Below are 21919 nucleotides of genomic sequence, written 5' to 3' on the forward strand. Positions count from 1 at the left end.
GGTTTCTAACCATCAGAGGAGTGAAGTTCTGGAGCAGCCTCCCAAAGAGAGCAGTGGGGGCAGAAAACCTAACTGGCTTCAAGACTGAGCTTGATAAGTTTATGGCAGGGGTAGTAGGAGGAGGCTGCTTGCAATGGTATGTAGCCGATCTGCGACTGCCAGCAGCAACTATCTCCAACTGCCGGAGATATCCAACTATCTCCAACGGTTAGCTGGGGAGGCCTCCGAGTTGCAACAGAGAATTGTTTTCCAAGTGTCTAGCTAGTGGGTCTTGCCCACATGCTCCGGGTCTAACTGATCAGCAGATTTGCAGGGGAGGGGAGGGAAGGAATTTTCCCCTAGGTCAGACTGGCAGAGCCCCTGGGGTTTCTCTGAGCATGGGGCCTGGGTCACTTGTACATTTAAACTAGTGTAAATGGTGAATGCTGTGTAACTTGAAATCTTTGAATCATGATTTGAAGATGTCAATAACTAAGCCAAAGCTTAGGGGGCTTTTACAGGAGTGGCTGGGTGATGTTCTGTGGCCTGCAACGTACAGCAGGTCAGATTAGATGAACATGATGGTCCCTTCTAACTTTAAAGTCTACGAATCAATGGGAAAAAAAAAAAAAAAGACGGTTTTAGCCCTGAGCAGCCTCCTCTCCCCCTCCTGCCTTTAACTTGGAGCTTGTGTGACCCGTCCAAAGGCGGGAGAGAGAGAGAACATTAACACTTCAGACAATGCAATCCCTCTTCTCTTGACATGCTTCAGGCACACTCACGCATGCTGCTCAAGACTTTGGCTGTAAGTGAAAGAGAAAGGGAGGGTTTTAAGGTGAAATTTAAAGAAGGGAAGGGAGTCAGTCTTGGAAAAGCGAAGGGGAGGGTTAGATGGATGGGAAAGCACAAGAGCACCCTGCAACTGTGCAAAGGGTGTCAGAGTAGCAGCCGTGTTAGTCTGTATTCGCAAAAAGAAAAGGAGTACTTGTGGCACCTTAGAGACTAACAAATTTATTAGAGCATAAGCTTTCGTGAGCTACAGCTCACTTCATCGGATGCAAAGGGTGTGTGAAGGTGGATTTGAGGTCCATGGGAGACAGAAAGAAGTCAGAGGTCTGGGTGGAGCAAGCCCACAGAGAGATGGGAATTAGATTTGGAAGTGGGTATGAGGCACGCAATGGATAAATAGCTGGGGGACTGAGGCTCACCTTCTTGCAGCTGGGAAAGCCACCTGGGATATTCTGGACACTCCTGTGGTTTAGAGATGTATGGTATCAAATCACTAAAGATGGGACCCAGCATTCGGCCACCAGGCCCAGTCTGCTTTAAATCCATTTGTATTGGCACAGAATGATCCAGCAACAGGTTGACACATTAAACATGGTAGCTAAGGAAGCACAGACCCCATCAGAAATGGAGTAAGCCACCCAGCAGGCATTAAATACACACCCACCCTAGCAGGAAATACACCTCCTCCTGATTTGAAAATCGGTTTCCTGAGACCGTGTAAATTGTGGGTAATAAGGATAGGGCACAGATCACAGCCATGGCACGGGCACATAGCACAGGGAGCTTGTCAGTGGGTGGTTCAAGGGGAGCAGTGAACCCTAGCACATGCTGTTCCGAAGCCAGTGTGAGATACATGGATCGATGTGGTTGCTAGCATGGAATTCTTAGTCCCTGGCTGTGGATTGCTGCTCCTTTATGATACACGTATACCTCCCACTGGAGGATTTCAGAGCACATTACAGAGAATAGATAAAGCCTCAGAACCTCTACTACCATGGAAGTATTACCCCAGGGAGAAACTGAGGCACAGAAAAGTGAAGGTACTTACCCAAGGTCACAAGTCTCTGTCAGAGTTGGGAATAGACCCCAGCCACCCTGATTTCAGGAGTCCTTTGCTCTAAAATGCTAGCCACACCCCCGGCCTCCATAGTGGTGGATTTGCATCAGTGTCGCACAAGCAGAAACAGGAGCTTGTTCAAGTAAAAGCACCAACTTAAGGTGGCTATTTGAAGTTTCAGATATTATACATCAACTTTGCTAACTATTTGCACCTCATGCGGCAGGTAATTAATTCCCCTTGGACTAATCCCTTTTAGTGCAAGTAGAAGGGAGCTCCCAAATCTTGAACAGCCCCACCTCCAGCATTCAGACAAAGCAGAGTTAAATCTACCAGCTAGCCCCAGCACTATTTTAGTAGCCAAGCTTTGGTGCTCACATGCAGGGTAAATAGGCAGAATGATCTCTCTGTTCAAAGATGTGCAGCTCAGGGCACCACTCAAACCCAAAGTCTCAGGGAATGAAGTGATAGGTGAGTGGAAGCTGATGGGGCAGAATTCTTCCTTACCTGCTTTTGGATCTGCACTGTGAAGTTACTTAAACCACAAGAGTCAGAGGACGACGAATCTATATACGTTCTAGGTATCACAGTGTTCAGTTAAACGATCGCACCACTGCCCTATAGTGACATCCTGAAGGAAGAGTCTTAACTGTACAGTAGTTACTGCAGAAGGTCACTGCAGGGCAGAGTTAAGGTTGAGTGTCTTTACCATAAAATGTTCAAATTTCAGTTTAACCTTAATCCTCAATTTCCTAGGTTTACAATGCTTGGCTTGGGCTAATGATGATACGCCTGTGAGGCCCTTTACCCTGATACTTATCCTCAGCCCTAACTCCATTTTAACATACTTTTTTTTGTGGGGGTAGGGGGGAGAAGATATGTGGGTTGAGATTTCCAGGTTCCATGGGGAGTTAGAAACCCAATTCCCATTTAATTTAAAGACACTGGACATCCAAATCCTAACCGTACGATTTTAAATTTTATTTAGTGCCAGTGAAAGATGCCAGCCTACTTACTTGGTGGGCACTAGCCACTAATCCAACAGAAGGCCTACCCCTCAGATGAGGGCGGGGGCCCAGGACTTAAACATGGGGGAACTGACAGTCTGGGAGATAGAACCAACTGAGAATGGGCAAAAGCAACTCAAGATTTCTGCCCTCCCCCGATGAACCTCAGCCCTCGCGAACACTGAATTCAGTTTGCCTGGCCAGTTCTGAATTGCCAACACAAGAGCCATGGTCACTGGTGGTTTTGAAATAGACATGATGTCCTCAGTGCTGCTCGTAAAGACCATATATACTAGTGTCTCTTTCAGACCCCTTTTGTGGTGGGGACACAATAGGTGTTAAAGCCCCCAAACTTCAGGGATCCCCCAAAGCCCCCCCAAAGTTTTGCTTTTCCTCCACTCCCCATAGGGGATTTATCCCTTTATTAGGACAGCACTGGCAGTTTCAATCATGGTTGCTAGTAATGGACATGATAGACATTCCTAAGAAACAGCACAGTGGGATATTCCAGTGGACCAGCACTTAGGAAGGATTTCAAGCTAAGGGATGAGACATAGCATTTCTGAAAGAGGCCTGCCGGGGACCAGTTGTCCCCACTCTAGAAATGGCTAACCGAACACCCCACCATGCAGCTCCAGGCTAGCAAGTCGTGTTAGAGATAGACACAAGGGACTGAACAGAAGTGACACGTTTTATTGTCGAAGCAAACAGCAGAAGTTACAGTATACACTTAAATTAAGCGTCAATGACTCCGAAGAGGAGAGGGACGCACAAGTGACAGTAGCCCGTTCCCCACAGTCATGTAGCTTCCCTCCCACCCACTGACTTCAGACAAATTAACACTCAATACTCAGACTGTGTCCAGGCCCAGACCGAGGAGATGCAGCATTAATTTTGTTCGGCTGTTTCTATAGTGTAGTTCAAGGCGCATGGTTCCTCAATCTTCTCTTACTCCTGGGCTGTATCTGGAGCTCCAGGCGATCTGCTTTGATCATCCCCTTTTTTCTTATGCCCCGAAACGATGTCATCGATACGGAGAAGGAGGATGGCAGTCTGGGGAGAAAAATCCCAGGGTCGGGTCAGGGAGAGGACATGCTGCAGCTTGGGCACCTTGCTGAGGTAGCCAGCTTTTGCTTAGGGCTTGCATGCACTGTATTCCCACTAATTTGATTCTTAAAGCAATTTGAAGTGAAGTGGTGTAAAAAAAAAAAAAAAAAAAAAACCCCTCTGCTCAATCCGGGGAGGGATGGGACAACCCACTGAATACTGCAATGCCCCGCTTTTAAATCTGATCAGCTGCCTTTGCTTTCAGCTCTTGGTAGCTTGTACATTTGTATCACAGAAGAGCAGCCAACCCAAGAGTCCCAAAGTACTTCACACCTTTCTGGAATGTGGCCACCTCTGCGGTGGAACGTGGTAGCTGCTTTAAACAGCACACGGCAATATGACATGGTGGGAAGTACTGAAAATACTGAATCCTGCTGTAACTAGGTGGAAGGCATTTAGACACACTGGAACTTGGCTGGAAGACGAAATTGATAGGCAAAATATTTAAAATTGTCTGGTGATGTGCAGGAAGGGAGAGCGCAACTGGCTTAATTTACCACACACCATCACTGTACTAAAATGTCCAAATCTTAATCTGTGGGGGAAGAGAGGAAAGGGTCGTTTGATCAAACCGATCAGCTCACCACAACCACGGTGCAGTACACACAGTCCTATTAACTAGATCTCAGAGGTATGTTCTTTGACCTGGATTTCTCTGAGACTGTGGCAACACCCAGCCATAGATTGCACAGGCCACAATATCTACCGACTTTGTAGGGATGGAGACACTGTGGCAATATCTTCCCTTCCCGCATCCGATTTCCTGTTCTAGACACTCAAGCACAGAGGGTCAGCAACACACACTCACTCATCAGTTGCCTCCTTACCTCCACAGCTGTCTTGTAGGTCTGTAATTTGACAGCTAAAGGCTCCCAGATCCCCAGGTCCTTCATGTCCACTAAGGCTCCAGTCTCACCATTTACTCCCCAAGTCTGACTGCCTTCCTGAGTGTGTTTTGCCTGTAATAAATTGGTAAGATCTCAAACCAACCCATCTTTCTGAAAGAAATTTGAAATACTAATTAATTCATTCAGTCTTCTATGCAAATAGCAAGGAATCATTAAGATTAATTATAAACATGTGTAAGTTTTAAAGGGACAGCCGATTTATATGGAGAACTGCACGGAAACTGCACTAAACACTAACTAGATTTAGAGTAATCAACTGAAGACAAATTAACTCACCAACTACGTTAGTAAGATCTGACAGTAAGTGTAAATAAAACTAAAAATTTAATTTGAAATCTTCTATGCTATTTGCTTAATTTTGGCAGATTCACTCAGTTTAGACAGTGAACAGACTAGTCAGTTTCACTTTCAGGTTCTCATGCACTAGCCAAAGCTGCAATATCTGGGTACAAACATTGAACAGAAATGCAAAATCATCTTCCATTGATTTAACAAACACTACTTGGAGATTAACAAATTTATTAGAGCATAAGCTTTCGTGAGCTACAGCTCACGAAAGCTTATGCTCTAATAAATTTGTTAGTCTCTAAGGTGCCACAAGTACTCATTTTCTTTTTGCGAATACAGACTAACATGGCTGCTACTATGATACTTGGAGATTGTGTCTGCAGGTATTAGATTTTGTAAAAACCGGTTACAAAGCTTAAATCTAGGTCCCCAACGATCCGTCATGCTACCACTACCAAACAATCCGTCATGTTGTTTCTACTCGCACAACTAGCTAGGATTTCCAAGTTGAAAATATAATTTTATAGCTGAAAAAGAGGCTGATAGTAACTCGCTCTTGGAGAAGTTTGTCCTGTCAGCTAGACTCCCATGGACTTACTCTTAGTGAGGTCAGCACGCGGATGGTACTGGCTCCACAGTTCTGAATCAGTGTCCTTGGAATGACTTCCAGAGCCTGGGCGACCGCACGGTAGGGCCACTGCTCCACTCCTGTCAAGACTTTAGACTTTTCTGTCAAAGCTTGAGAAACAGCCATCTCTGCAGCGCCCCCTCCTGGCACCAGCTGAGGATCTACTAGGACATTACGACACACCTGCATGGCATCCTGGAGGTTGCGTTCCACCTCCTACGAAAAAAGAAAAAGGCAAAGACGTGATAGATTTACAGGTTTGCTTATTTAAAAGCAGAACAGGCTCCAAAAGCAGCAGCAGCATGACAGAGGCTACAGAACACAGTCAGGACCATAAAATAAGGTCAGTATTAAAATCTGCACCAATATAACATGGCTACCCTGTTTACAGAACACTCAATATTACTTCAAGTTCTCATCTGAGGCAGCAAGGCTTGCAGGTTTAAGCATGGGATTAGGCACCAGAAGATCCATGTTTTACTCCCAAATCTGGGAGCCACCAAGTTAGTTCAGTAGGTCTTAGATAAGTCAGGTGACCATTACGTGCCTCATTTTACTTCTCGCTTTGCCAGATTTGGGGTCAGGAAGGAATTTGCACCCAGATCAGATTGGCATGAATGCACCTTGGGGTTGGGGGGGTTCCTTCCCCTGCAGCATGGGGGTGGTTGGGATCACCTGGGCCTACTTCACCTATGCAATTCGCTGCCATTGCAGCGCCCTTGGGCATTGGTGGCAACTTGTTCTCTCCTTATGTCACACCATCATTTTTGCCCCTTGAGCACTGAAAAGCTTTTGGGCTCAATACAGGGTGAAATTCAATGGCCTACGATACACAGAAAGCGAGACTAGATGATCTAAATCGGGGTGGCCAACCTGAGCTGGAGAAGGAGCCAGAATTTACCAGCGTACATTGCCAAAGAGCCACAGTAATATGTCAACAGCCCCCCACATCAGCTCCTGCCCTCCAGCCCCCGAGCGCGCAGCAATCAGCTGTTTCGCATGCACAGGATGCTCTGTGGGGAGGGGGAGAAGCGAGGGCATGGCAGGCTCAGGGGAAAGGGCAGGATACTTGGGGGAAGGGGTGGAGTGGGTGCAGGGCCTGGGGCAGAGCAGGGGGTTGAGCAGTGAGCACCCCCCAGCACACTGGAAAGTTAGCATCTGTAGCTCCAGCCCCTGAGTCAATGCCTACGCAAGGAGCCACATATTAACCTCTGAAGAACTGCATGCCGCTCTGGAGCCTCAGGTTGGCCACCCCCGATCTAAATGGTCCCTTCTGTCCTTAAACTCTATGAAACTATTTTAAAGGTGTTTTAACATCCTTGATGTATGGTGCTACACAGATGAAGCTGTCATAGGTGAAGTGCTATTAAAAGCCACACAGATGTCCACTGGTCAATTGTTTACTCTGGGGAATATAGATTTTGCTTTCCCTAGGCAGTGTTTAAGGCTGGAATTCCTTGTAAACCATCAACTCTCCCGTTTTTCCACACCATTTCACAATCTAGAGATACCTGCTAGCAGTAAATCTTGTCACACAAGATGGCTCTGCATGGCAATGGAATGCTGCTGACAATTAGAAAGATGCCATGATGATAGAATTAGTAAGCTTCTTTGATAGTGCTTATGCTCCCTCCTGTTGCCAGGAGGCAGAGTTCCCTGTACAAATTGTACTGCTGGCATCAAAGGAAGGTATATCATGCCGTAACTTACTGCTAGGATTTCCTTGCTAGCTCCACGCAACATGACAGTGCAGGCCTTGGGGTCTTTGCAATCTGTGATGAAGGTGAAATACTCATCTCCTATTTTCTTAACTTCAAAAAGCCTGGCTCCAGTCCCCACATCCTCATCACGCAGCTCGTCTGTGCGACTCACAATGCGAGCTCCACAGGCCCTGCCACAAAGAAACAAAACAGAAATCCTTCGCTGTGGTTTGGATTGCAGTAGAGTGGAGAGGCCCGATATGATCAGGGCCCCACTCTGCTGGGTGCGGTACAAACATGTAGCACACAGTCTATGCCCTAAATGTCCAAACTAGTTTGTAAGCTGAAGTGCAACACGCAAATAAGGGAGAGTTGCAGGGAGGGACTGAGGTAACAGTAAGAGTCCTGTTGAAATCAATTGAGCTATGCCTGTGTGTCAATATTAAATGCGCGTGAGGGCTGCACAGTGTGGCTCTCAACAATTAAGGTCTGTTCACCTGGCGATTCTGTTGTTGTCCGTTTTCCTCACCCTGCGGATAGCTGTAATGTTGGCTCTCATTAGGTAGTGCTGGGCCAAGTCTGAAACCAAGTTTGCAGATAAGTTATTTTACACAGAAGAGTCACCACAAAGACTGAGTTTCTACAGCTGATGATACGCAGGTTTGGTTTAAAATTTACCACCACTCTGGAACGTACACCAAGGAGTATGGAAATAAAAGAACCTGGTGCTCAACACTTCTCCTAAACCATCAGCAAAGAAAAAAATATTCCAGTGCTGCTTGGATAAAACTATATTAGACATTCCAGCTCCAGCTCCTCTGTATTCTGCTAGGTTCTTGTTCTCAATAGTGTTAAATACATCATCAAACCATGGGTCAAACCCTGAGAAAAGCTAAGCATCCACAGAAGTCACTTGAATCATAAGGGTCCAGTCATCAGCTTAAAATAAATCATACAGACTATGCATCTTACTGGATAAGTATAGCAACATCTGATGGACCGTAACCATTGGAATCGCAAGCTTCTCAATAAGTATGTGCACAGGGGGAGAGTGGTAGTGACCCTAAGCAAGCTACATGTCCAGAAAAATTAACAAGTTGGAGATTTATCTTTTACCCACCCACCTTGGCACTCTACAAAGTGAGAGGATCTTTAGCACTGCATAAATCTAAGAGCCTGCTTTAATATTTGCTCTCTGAAAGGCAATATTCAAAACTCATTACCACTCTCTCACTTGTTAACACTAAAGGATCATGTTGAAACACAACTACAGTTATATTTGTCCATCACTACACTCAATCATATACATTACCAGAGATTCCTTTCTCTGTGATGATGAGATCCGGTTTGACCCTTATCAAGTCCTCACAGATTTGCTGAATGTATTCTTCCTCCATTTGCAGGATGCGTGCAAAGTCTTCCTCACGGGTAATTTCAATATCAGTCTGCACAGAAAGAGGTTTAAGAGGCTTAGTCTCTTTCTCCAAGGTTTTAACATAAATGCATTCCCCTTAAAACAATCATATTCCATTTTTCTTGTCCGTTCAACTGGTGCTAAGACAGACTGAACAGAGAAGAGGTGAAAGGAATCAGTAGTACACAATGAAAGCTGTTGATCCGATGAGTAAACCTTGGTGTAATGTCCTTCCATTAGTGTAGCACCAGAGTATTTCACTGTTAATTAGAATGGGGAAGTGTTTCTGCGTACATTTTGCTCATACTTGGCTCTATGCAAGTCTCGAGCTGCAACAAACCCTCAAGAAGCAAAAGAAAACATTCAAAACCCCTTGCCAATTATGGCATTGTTGGCTATTCTTACTAGCATCATACAAAGAACTGCAGACATCTTTACACAAGACCTGCCTTACCTGGCTCTCTCCTTTCTTGTACTCCAGCGAACAGTCCAGAAGCACAATGCGTGGATTCTTGATATAGCGACGCATCCTTGGGTGAGTTACATCTTTGTTTACCATGATTCCACGCAAGACACAAGAGTCTTCGATTATGCCACCTGGAATCTGACAGACAGGCATAGGTGAGAGTTATCAAAGCAAATGAGTAGACAAGTAACTCTCCAGATGACTGGAAAACGAATACAAATTTGGTAGATTTTAATCTCTAGCACAAATGTATTTTTAAAGTTACAACAAACCAACCAGTTTATACTTAAGGAGGAATTAGTTGCCTCAAACAAATTTTAAGGCCCTTTAGAAGGCTGGGGAGAGATTCCCAAAGGTATTTAGACACTTAGTAGGTTCCTACAATTTAGAAAAGTGCTTACACAGGTTGGGCACCTGACTCCCATTGATTCTTTATGGGAGTTAGGCATTGAACCTACTCAGGTGCTTTCATAAATCACCCCCCCGCCCTGCCCCCAGGAGCCCAAATATTTTTGTAAAGCTGGCTCCAGTTGTCCTTAAGTTTTAACCGTATTTCTTCACCATTCCTTTTGCACACTATGTTTTGACACACTTTGATTACCCCTTTTACAATCCCACAGCATTCTTGGAACCAATGTGTGGCTTCTAGTTTTGATTGCTGTCCTTTTCCACTGTATGGTACAACAGGCTAAGTTTTTACACTTGGATGCCTAATTTTAGACAGCCACTTTTGAAAACTGAATTCCAAAATAAGACTTCTCCTTTTCCAATAGTACCTTTCAAACACATTAGCATCACTAGTCTCCTCTGAAGTAGTTATCCCTATCATAAATGGAGGCACAAAGTGGTCACGTGACCAGCCCCAGACCACACAACTCAGTGGCACAGCCAGGAATAGAACACAGGAGCCCCAATGCTCTAACCACTAGATAAGTTCTCCTCTCTACAAGGCTGAATACTGGTTCCAATGCCTTTATTTTTAAGAATTAGTTTATAAGAGCACAAGCCTATAAGCGTATGAGTAGAAAGAAAAGCTCTCAGAAGTCTATCCCATGAAAATGTGTGTCTGTACTTTTGAAATCAAATGAATGGGCTCAAAACTGTATTTAGTTTCAGTACTGAAAACAGAATGTGCAGTCTGTCTTAACTACTTATGACTTGTTCAGGTCATGGAAGAATATACTAGGGTAACTATTGCAAACTGGCCTAAACTATTAGTACCTGAGAAAACATGTACTAAACAGGGACTACTTAGATTCCATTGTTTCTGATACTTTCTCGGAAGTCTGAAAAATCAGATATTCCCCTCTCCCATTAATATTACTTTTTTCATTTGCCGAACCTGGTTTCTAAAACCTTGAAATTAATTCCTTCCCCAACTCCATTCCCTTCATTGTGCCACAGTATCAAAGATGATCGCACAAAGTATAAAATATTCCCAAGGACTGAGTTCCTGTTGACTTAGCAGCAGTAGAATATAAAACCTTTCCCACAAGGTCCTACATTAATATTATTTAGTATTTACATTACTGTAGTGCTTAGTAGCCCCAGTAATGGAAGGGACCCCATTATGTTAGGTGCTGTACACAAACAGAGCATACATTGTAGCTTCAGAAAGTTGCTCTGCCATTAGCGAGATACAGAAAAAAAGCGAGAGTCCAAAGCATACTTACCTTTTCTACTTTTGCATAATTCTTGATGTCAATTTCTTTTCTGCCATTTTCCTCAAACTCCACAGTCTTGACAGCATCAAGAGCGATGCTGCAGGCCAAGTCAGACCAGTGGCTTATCGCCTTGGTGTTTATAGCACTCTTTATTATATTCAGCATCATCTCTCTGTTGTTCACATCAACTGGAGTGCTAGAGCAAGGAACAACAAAAGCACACAGGATATTATTCACAGTACAGAAGGAAAAGATTTATTAAATAACCCAGACCAGCTCTCTGAAATTGCAAGACTATTCCCTATTGGGAGTGATCTTCCTCACACTGAAAGATGGTTAAAGATCAGACTTGCTTAGCAATAAGCAAATTACCGAGGGTCTGCTCAGAGACAACAGCCCGGAAGTACCTTCATTCAAATATCTGTTCAATGTACAATAATAATTAACAGACTGCAACACAGAAATATCCTTCTAGAACATCCTCTCTCCCAAATAGAGCCATGAGAACTAGGTTTACTTTATCACTGTTGACACTGCTAACTTGTGTGGCTATACAAACTGTTTTCTAGACCTCCCTCTGAGTTACACTTTGCTGGACTGAATCACCAGAGTTTCATCTTTCCCCAGAATTGCACAGAGAAATACGGCCAACTCCAAAAAGCATTGCTCACCTGATTTTGTTCAGAGTGCTGATCATATCATCCAGAGCTTTACGATAAGCACCAATGATAACAGTTGGATGCATCTGCTGTTCTAGGAAGTGCTCGGCAACAGCCAACATCTCTCCAGCTAAACAAAAAACAAACACAAGTTAGTGGGAACTGTTGGCACATCAAATAAGGGATACCTAAAGCACCTGCTACCAATTCTAGGAGCCTTGTAATCACCAACACATCTCTTCTATATCTAATCATGATCATTTGCTTAAACTAGAATATAAGCTCTTGAGGACGGGGAATTGTCTTCAACTAAAGACGACCAGTGGCAATGAGTCTCGGAGCCCAGGTCAACTGACTCAGTCTTGTGGGGCCTGCGCTGTGGGATGAAAAAAATTGCAGCGTAGACATCTAGGCTCAGGCTGGAGCCTGGCCTCTGAAACCTGGTGGGAGGGGAGGATCTCAGATCATCTACACGGCTATTTTTAGCCCTGCAGCACTAGCCCAACTCAGTTGACCTGGGCTCAGACTCACTGTCATGGTTTTGTTGTTGTTTTTTCCTGTATCAACATACCTTTACTTGTATGTAAATGGCCTAGCTCATCTTGGTGATAAAAAAAATCATATTTATGCTTTCCCTAGCATAAAACTGTTAAGGGATGCTCTGAGCGTTCTCCCTGCATCCCCATGAGCAAATGTGGGGTGTGGGTTCCTTGGTAGGAGACTCTCAGAAACCCAGTGCGCAAAAGAAGAAAGAAAATTTTAAGTGGCTGCAATGTTTGGAGGCATATTGGGGCGGAGAGAGAAGGAGGTGCCCCTTAAATAGTAACTCCCCAGTGCCAAATCACAGAAAACTGGTGCACAAAAGCAAAATGCTTAGCCCTCAGCCATCCATCAATCCACAGGGCAAGTTGTCCAATGTTTCAAATTTGCTTGCCAAAAGATAGAAGCCAGGTCTAGAAAAAGTGGCTCATCATTAATCTGAGTCAGCATCTGTCAATATCTCACAAATAGAAGAGCATCAATGTGAATGTTAAAATGAATATCGCTTTGCCATAGATGAATTCATCAAAACTCAACAAACTTTAGCTGCAACCCCCCCTTCATTTAAAGCATGTCCTCACCGAGGATAATTACGGACGTGGTCCCATCTCCAACCTCTTCATCCTGAGTACGGCTGATCTCTATCATCGATTTTGCAGCCGGGTGCTGGACCTGAATCTGCAGGGAAGAAAACAAAATGGGAATACTTGGTCTGGAATGCAAGGTACTTGTTCACATTTAGCATGAGCGGAAAAATTTGAAGTCAGTTGTGAACATGGAAAGAGGTCTCACCCCATCTTGGCAAAGAAATTTTCTTCCCAATACTGAGGCAGAAGATAACATGTTATTTATGTCACATCTCCAGCCGATTTTTAGGCACTAGGAATATTCTTGATATTTAAAAAAAAAATATTTGTGTGGAAAGACAGCAACGGTTGGTGCCTCTCTCTGAAGGCCTCAGTTGGTGAAAGCCAGTAGCCAGTGATGCACGCAACACACAATTATAACAATAAATTAATGTGGAAGTTACACCAGCCTTGCAAAACCATTATGAAAATGTATTACCCCAAGTGCAAAATAACCTTGTGATAAGCAAGGATAATGAAAATCAACTAATGATATTTTACTCATCCCAAGCAAATAAACCAATAGAATTATGTAAAGTTGACTTACCTCTATTCTAATTGAAAAGGAAAATGTGTATTGTAGGGTGTCATTCGTAAAAATGTCAGTTATCAGTATTTAATAGGAATTATACAAATTGTAAATGTTCCAGGCCAGGGACCTTGCCTCTAACATGTCAGTAAAACACCTACCACTGTCTGCACTACATAAATTAGCGTTATCATGACATAAAGACAAAATTCAGACAATGAGACAAATTCTACTCTTGGGGGCATGTGTGCACTTAAGAGAATTTAACTGAAAAATTAGCAATTGTAACTCCTCTGTCACATAAGACTTCCTCATGCCAGAGAAAGGAAGCAAATTAAATATGAACCTTCTTATCCTCAATTTCTGTCAAATTCACTGGGTATAATTGATCTCAGAGTCCAATTCTTCTTGTACAGAGCGCCATTTGCAATAATCCTCCGTGTCCTGTATTACTTCAAGCTTCTAATTCCATAGGCCCTGTGAGGGAAGGTCTTTGTACAGCTACAGCAGATTTCAGTTAGCAACCTCTCAGTGGATGGCTAAAAGTTGCCACTAACCAGCAGTCGCCAATAAGAATGAGCACTGGGACATGCCTTCACTGACAGTAGCACCACAAACGTGCCTGTGGCCAGTGTTCGGCACTTCCCTACGCTTCCTTCCGGGGCTGCAGCCCTGTAAACCTGCTTTCTAGGGCTGCAGCCAGGGAAGGAAGCACTGGGGCTGCACAGCACCTGATGTCAGAGCAGGATGCAGCCTGGAGAGAGCAGGGAGAGGTACCATGCAGCCCCACAGGGCCCCAGTGCTCTCACTCCCCATGGAAAGCTCAGACTTCTGGACAGCAGACACCTGCTCTACTGCTGACCTGCCCGCAATGTACCTGGGGCCCAAGTTTTGCACATCCAAGCACTTCTATCCCTGGCTACAATCCTGCAAATCTGCCAGCAGCTAGGCTTTCCACATGCAGTGGGAAAGCAAAAGCAGCTTTGCCTCTCCTGGAATTGACACCTCCTCAACAATTATTGGAAGTGAACTACATCCACCCTGATCGAATTGGCCCTGTCAACTCGCCTCTCTTCATATGTCAATATTTAATGCCTGCATCTGTAATTTTCACTCCATGCACCTGAAGAAGTGTTTTTTTTTTTTTTTACCCATGAAAGCTTATGCCCAAATAAATCTGTTAGTCTTTAAGGTGCCATGGGACTCCTTGTTGTTTTTGTGGATACAGACTAACACAGCTTTCCCCCAATACTTGATGCATGGAGTGGGGGTGCCACGAGCCATCATGGCAAAAAAAGTTGCTAATAAATGGCAAGCTGGTTGCAAATATCAAGACCAATTAACACTGTAGTCAATTGGACAGCATTGGTTCTAGGTAAAACGTTTCTATTACAGGAAACGTATGAACAGGGTTGCTATTAAACAGAATCTACTGCATAAGGATTTTACAGAGTTGTGGGCTTGATTTGGGTTTGTTTTTTGCCACCAACATATTTTTGAATAAATATTTCTCATTCGTTAGCTCTACTGAAACTTACCCCCTTGGCCAACCACAGTAAAAAAATGATGTAATGGGATCTGAATTTCAAATATTAACATTTATTGTGTTTTTAATTTAAGACAACTAAATATTTATCAGTTGCAAGGTAACATAAGCTCCAGAGGGAAATCTGTACAAGTTACATGTATATGAATATCATATGTACACACCCTGAAACACATTTATGTACCACGAATGAGGCTACAAGTGGTTCTGTTATGAGAAAATTAGTAGCAACAAAAAGAACGAGGAGTACTTGTGGCACCTTAGAGACGAACAAATTTATTTAGGCATAAGCTTTCAGGGGCTAAAACCCACTTCATCAGATGCATGCAGTGGAAAATGCAGTAGGCCTACAGTATTTTCCACTTCATACATCTGATGAAGTGGGTTTTAGCCCATGAAAGCTTATGCCCAAATAAATTTGTTCATCTCTAAGGTGTCAAAAGTACTCCTTATTCTTTTTGCTGATACAGACTAACACAGCTATCACTCTGAAACCTTAGTAGCAACAGGAACTCAACAAGTTCATTGTCCATCCTCTGTCTGGGGCGGGAGGATACTGTTTTTAAATACTATATAAGGGCTATATATGATTATTTGCAGTTATTTGGACAACCCTAGAACATGTACATTGGCAACTTAATGTGGAAATCATTGAGTATCTGCTTAAGAAAAAGATATCAAAACTGAATACTCACTTCTCTAAGAATAGCATTACCATCATTGGTCATCACAATTCCACCCATTGGATCCAGAAGCATCTACATTAGAGAAAAGAAACAGTATTTAGATTCATCTTTAAGATTCTGCTTTGAAATGTTGTGTGTCTAATGCAAAGACTACATCAAAAGTTCTTACCTTCATCATAGCTCTTGGTCCCAAACATGTTCGGATAATGTCAGCAATGGTCTAAAAATGAGATGATGCAGGATTTTTCAGAACTAATGTACATTCTCTCCCCCACCATCCTTTTTGTTTGTTTGTTTTTGTTTTAAAGCAAAACTCATGAGAAGGGGAAGAGAAAATATCAAGTGATAAGCTACTAAGCTGAATGTCCTACTTTTTATACCAAAAAGTGACCTATGTTAATATTTAGAGTGTGGGTGAGAGAAAAATGCAATCCTAGTCTGTACTGCCTCACTTCATTAACCTCTTACTACCAGACCTCTTTGCCACTAAGCATGAACTTTGTGTGTTAAAGCTCAGTTACAATATATTCTGACAGCATCAAGAGTTAAACATGAACAGGAAAGATCTGAAACTCCTATTTCTAATATAACTATAATAGTACTAGTTAGGCAACATTTGATGTATACGTAGTAGGGAAAGCATAAATAGAGATGGCACACACTTTAGTTTAAAGCCAGATATTGTGCTGGACAAAACTGTTGTCCTGCATGATTTAATACTACGATATTAATTGCTGAAAAATATAAGCAATCCCGAGGGTAGGAAGGCACTGCCCATAGATATGATAATACATAAACTGTCCCTTGTGAAAAGTAACTACCTTCCCCTGAAATATCCAGAATTCGCCAGTGTCAGGGGTAAGATAATGAACTAGGTGGACCCTTGGCTATGAAGGTTGCTTCTTTGTGCATCGTCCCATAAAATGTTTCAATACATACATGCAATTAGTCACTACTGAGGTAGCTACATAACAATATACTAGAGTTTGATGGTACAGAGCGCCTTTTATAACCAGTATAAAACTCTTTACAAAGAAATAGATAGGACTTAAATAGCCACACATTACGTAGACATCACACATAAGGTTACGAATTCCTAATCACACTGTGCATGTTGCAATGAGAATTAGGGGTTTCTACTTTTGAACTGCACGTAAATAACACTGAAGAACTGAACTGATTCAGACTTTGTCTAATGTTTCAAATTTTGCCCTGCACTTTAAAATATGAGGCTACTCATTCTGACTCTAAACAGTCTCCCTTTAATCCCCTGAGTCCAGCAGTCAGGGTTTCATTAACACCACATTTAGTGCTTCAAAATTCTAAATGCACTTGAATAATCCCTCTAAACTATACAGAAAATGCAAACCTTGTAATTAACATAAGTGACCCAATGATTTTACAGTTCCTTGGATGCAGCAAGAGTAAGATTTAATTAGGTATGATAATACAGCTTAAAGGTTAAAACAACAGCTGCCTCTATTCAGACATCAGACAATATTTTAACAATCATCTTCTCAGACATCACCCCAAACTACTTGCTAAACAACATGTCAAGGTTCAGACTTGTGCAGTGTTCTGGATTAAATTTAACTTTTCTTTTCTTTTTATTTTTTACTGTCATCACTAGAATAAAAAGTTGCTCTATTCAATTGCACCTGTTATTTTAGCACAGCAAGGGAGTGATCAGCATTTTTTCATTTAAGATGTGTAAAGAAATATCAACTAGTGCACTATAGGGAAGTCAAAGGACCTGCTAAAAATGTTCCAAGTTCATTATGCTGCATTTGCCCCCTTTTGATTTCTAGTTCGCTAACATATTTGGTAGCATAAAACAGTACCTTAGCAGCACTGATGTTTCCAATCTGAACCTTCCTTCCAGATTCACGTTTTGTATTTTGACCTACGGCATGCAGAAAACAAAAAATAGCATCAGCATGAATATAACTGATCTTGTGAACTCTTAACGGGAAATCCAATGTTGAGGAGGCAATACGGACAACTTATCAATGATGTAATCTTACTCATGTGCACATGAATTATGGCCAACTCTAAATGGAGCCATGCATTTAAATAAGAGAGTACCCAAGAGATACAGCCACTAGAATAAAATTATGCCAACTTCCCCTCTTAATTTAAAAGAATGATATTAAATAGGAAAATTAAAGATTTCTAAGTTGTTCTCCATTACCTAAGTCTCATGAGTAGAAAGTATGTTTCCAAATAAGGCAATACATATGATGTCTTGACTTGTCACCAAAAGAGGGCCAATAGTACTCAATGTTCAAGTGAATCAACATTCCTGAGAATGTACTATAAAATTGCTACATAGTGACTTTATGGTTATCTGAAAAATTATCGTTTTAAGAAGATTTTCTTCAGCACTATAATAGGTACAACATTATAAATGTTAAGTCTCCATACTGCACCCCAATGACCCATAACCTGCCATACATAAAATAGTGTGTATTAACTATACCCATAACTGAGACTAACATCCACATTAGGTGTCCTGTCACAAGAGTCTGCCCCAAAGAAATCCCACCCATATTAAATGTGATGTAATTTCTTTATTATAAGCCCAGTTTGGATAAGCAAGGGATCATTTTGTGGGGAGGGGAAGAAACAAAAGTGGAGTGAAATAACGGGAAGGGAGGAGTGAAAACTCCTGCCCCCAATACTGGGAGGGACTCCAAAAAACAGAAATAAACTCAATACAAGAAGGCTACAAAAGAGGATCCCCAAAGGGGGTGAGAAGTGGGAACCCAAATAAGAAGAAATGCCAATGTAGAGGACTACAAAGGGTGTGACCCCAAGGTGGGAGGTGAATATACAGGGCACCTAATATAGAAGAGACCAAAATTGGAGAGCACCACCGATCTGATGGGACACATGAGAAACGAGGCTGTAAAACAAGAAATGGGTGGGGTACACATAGGGATAATCCAACGGTTGGAGGAAAAATTTGGGAGGTTACCCAAGAAACAGGAGGAACAATGGAGACCCAAAGGGGAAGAAATCCCAATAGAGGGGGTGACCCCAATGAGAGAGGAACTTGGTAGGGAGGGGGCCCAATGTGTGTGTGGGGGGAGGGGAGAGAGGCGGGAACCCATATCAGGGAAGACCAGAAACCTGAAAAGAAGGCACAAGGGCCAGAGAACTGACATGGGGGGGCTGTAGGGATGGGGGGGGGCAGGGGAGAGCCGTAGGGATGGGGGGGGCAGGGGAGAGCTGTACAGAGGAGATGCCTCAGGAAAGAAGATGTAAGGTGGGGATGGACACAAGGGGGGGAGGAAGGAAATGGGGGGGGACCATGGAAAGCGGAAGGGGGGTTATGGGAGACCCATAGGGGTGGGGGGGCCTGCGGGAGCTATAGCTGGGACACGATGACAGGAGGGGCCCGGGGATCCCAGGGAGGAGGTGCGGGGGGGGGGGGTTACGGGAGACCCCGATGGGGGGCGAGGGGGGGGCGGGAAGTTTCCAGGAGGCCCCGGGGTGGGGGAGGGGCGGGAGGTTTCGGGAGACCCCGGTGTCGGGGAGACGCGGGCGGGGACCCCAGCCCCTCACACTCACTGAGCACGAGCACGGGGCGCTGGCTCATCATCCTGGCGGCGGCTCGGAGCAGAGGACCCGGCGCGGAACCTTCTGGAGACAAGAGAGACACACTCCGCGCAGGGCCGCTTCACCGCGCCGCGCGACACCCTAGCCGGCGCGCCGCCGCGCCCGCCAATCGCCGCCCGCGCCGAACGCCAGGCACCCAATAGAGAAGCAGGGCACCACGTATAAGACCCGCCCCCCACTTCACCACAAGCTCGGTTGAGAGGAGACTCCTCAGCGCGTGGGGGGCCTCGACTTGGAACTGCCACTATTGGGAGGGGACAGGGAATACTGCGCATGCGCCTCCAGAAGTCGGGAGACCGCGCCGCCGCGATTATGCGGGCGAGGTGATTTCACATGCGCAGGGCCCGGGGGCGAGGTGACGCGCATGCGTACAAGCTCCGAGCAGCGGTTGGATGGACAGAGAGGGGGAGTCCGTCCTGCGGCCCTCCGTGCTGCGTCCGTCGCGCTCGGGTTTCGGCCGCGCCGGCTGTAGAGGCGAGTGGGGGGGAGAGCAGAGCCCGTTAGGCAGCTGGCTCTTGCCGCGGTGGAGGGCCCTAGGAGTGGTAGTCCCTTCCACCGAGGCATGCTGGGAATTGTAGTCCTACCCCCGGGGCGCCCTCACAGTGGGGCATCATGGGAATTGTAGTCTTGCTCCTGGGCATGCTCGGAATTGTAGTCTTACCTGGGCCACGTTCTGTCGTCTTGCTCCCGAAGCATGATGGGAGCTGTAGGCCTTACCGAGGGGGAGGGTCTTCCTCTCACTGGTGTTTCATGGGAGTTGTAGTTTGTTAATGAGCCATATGACACAGCATCAGTGGTAGAGATGTCCTACCATGCACAACGTGGGGCCTAGATGCATATTATCTTTGGGGGCCAGTGCTGCGTTGGGTGCCAATCACTGACCACCCCACCCCTGTGCAGCTGGGACTAATAATGCAAAACTAGCCATTGCCCCGTAAGAACAAATTCTTCTCTTGTAAATGTGTTATCTTTCATGGTAACGTTACTATGAACCTGCCAATACACATGTTGCCATAGTCCACTGTGGATGGAAAGAGAAAGTGCCAGAGGCCCTATATTGCTACAATCTAATGAAGATTCTCCTTCAATATCAGAGCAAAGGGCCTGTGCATTTGGAGCTGGGGGTTTGAGCTCTAGCCACCTTAAGTATTTATATGGTGTAAATCACCCATATAGCTGCTTCTGTAAAGTTCCAAGTGCTCACAGCTTTGTTATGATCTAATTTTTCTTTCATTTTAACTACCACAGTTTAAAAAGAAAGAATATATGTCTCTGGCTAGCATACACGTCCGAGAAAAAAGTTGCATTCTAGTCTGTGTCTTTCCAACCTCCTTCCTTTAAAATATTCCCCTAGATAACATAGCGCTTTCCTTTCCATAGGCACAAGCTCTGCTCCTTCTCAGATGGAGCCAGAAACAGATGCTCAGGAAGAAAAACAACACTGGAAAAGTATGTTCAATGCATTTCTACTTCAGGCACAAACCAACCTTTAAAGGCCAAATTGGAACTTTTGCAGTGAAATTGACATAAACGCTCCCCATGCCAACACATAAGCTCTCTGGGGCAGGGTCCATCTTTTTGTTCTGTATTTGTACAGCTTCAGGCTCCATGGAGTCCTGGTCCATGAGTGAGGCTCCTGGGTTCTATTGCAATACAAATAATAAATAATTAATATGCATACTGATGATACTACAACTCCATACAATATAATTCCTGCTATGAGTATATGTAATCTGCATGGCATTAGGGTTATACATAGGTGCTGCTGGCTGGGTTGAGGACACTGCTTTGAAGAAGTTAGGTGTCACATATTTATTATATGTATACACACCACCACTTAAATGCAGCTAGCACTGGGGTGGATGATGACAGACACATAGCACAACAGCAGAAGAGAAGGGAATAGTGTAGCAAATCTTTGCTTGTACAGACAGTACTGTGAGGGTCTGATTCTGAAGGATGCTGAGCTTGGAAGGGAGTGGAGGGTGCTCAGTACCTTATTGGAACAGATCCTTAACTTTCATGAAAAGCAGATCGGAGCGTGTTGCCTAGTGACTAGAGCACTGGTCTAGGTCTGAGATGAGCTGGGTTCTGTTCCCAGCTCTGCCAGGCCTGCTGGGTGACCTTAGGCCAGTCACTTCCTCTCCCTGTACCTCAGTTTTCCTATTTGTAAAATGGGGATAATATTACCCTCCTTTGCAAGCGCTTTGAGATCTACTGATTAAAAGGTCAAGATTAGAGCTAAGGATTATTATTCTCATTTACCCTAAAGTCCATTGGACCTCTCTGGCAGTATAAAGGGACCCTAAATCATAAATTAGTTATACTCACAGTAGCATCGCTTTGCAGAGTAGTGTAAAGCAGTTTAGCGTCAATAAGAATCAGGCACTCAGTTTTGAAGGGCTCATTGCAAAGAAAAGATATCAGAGCAGCAGAAGAACTCTTCCTTCTGAGTCGTTACCCCCATCAGTATAGAAACTCACAGTAACAACAGTTGTTTCTTTTGCAGACACAGTGAGATGATCCGCTCAAGCCCCATATACATATTTCCCCAATCTGAAATCCCCAATCTTTAGACCTACTTTTACTGTGATATGTTATGTAAAGATTAGTCTCTTTTAACAATAGGACATCAAATAATCATAGTCAACCAAATTTGTTAACCCATGAGTGTTAGTTAAAGATCAATCTGCACAAATATAGAA

General features: G+C 44.1%; 1 protein-coding gene and 1 non-coding gene across 2 annotated transcripts; one reads left to right on the forward strand and one right to left on the reverse strand.

The window, feature by feature from the left end:
* Nucleotides 1–3505: 3505 nt before the first annotated feature.
* On the reverse strand, nucleotides 3506–19876 carry CCT3 (chaperonin containing TCP1 subunit 3). Its single transcript, XM_038383123.2, has 14 exons — nucleotides 19167–19876; nucleotides 17435–17496; nucleotides 15763–15813; nucleotides 15603–15665; nucleotides 12788–12884; nucleotides 11679–11796; nucleotides 11017–11203; nucleotides 9332–9481; nucleotides 8776–8908; nucleotides 7961–8042; nucleotides 7474–7654; nucleotides 5734–5979; nucleotides 4767–4898; nucleotides 3506–3885 (listed from the first exon to the last, which is right to left on the reverse strand). Exons 1-14 carry the CDS (start codon nucleotides 19195–19197, stop codon nucleotides 3781–3783), a joined length of 1638 nt encoding a protein of 545 aa, XP_038239051.1. The 5' UTR covers nucleotides 19198–19876; the 3' UTR covers nucleotides 3506–3780.
* LOC119847907 lies at nucleotides 19844–21752 on the forward strand. The gene is made up of 3 exons (XR_006276918.1): nucleotides 19844–20148; nucleotides 20595–20663; nucleotides 21724–21752. It is a non-coding gene; the product is annotated as an uncharacterized LOC119847907 (transcript).
* Nucleotides 21753–21919: the final 167 nt, after the last annotated feature.

This window comes from Dermochelys coriacea, chromosome 24 (assembly GCF_009764565.3).
Source record: "Dermochelys coriacea isolate rDerCor1 chromosome 24, rDerCor1.pri.v4, whole genome shotgun sequence".
NCBI lineage: Eukaryota > Metazoa > Chordata > Testudines > Dermochelyidae > Dermochelys > Dermochelys coriacea.

Bases quoted from the DNA above. Each gene is read 5' to 3' on its own strand.
- CCT3 (XM_038383123.2), bottom strand. From the start codon at position 19,197: ATGATGAGCCAGCGCCCCGTGCTCGTGCTCA. The intron at 15,814-17,434 runs GTACTGTTTTAT...TCTCATTTTTAG, and splicing joins GAAACATCAGTGCTGCTAAG to ACCATTGCTGACATTATCCG. The intron at 8,043-8,775 runs GTAATGTATATG...ACTTGGTTTCAG, and splicing joins CACAGAGAAAGGAATCTCTG to ACTTGGCCCAGCACTACCTA.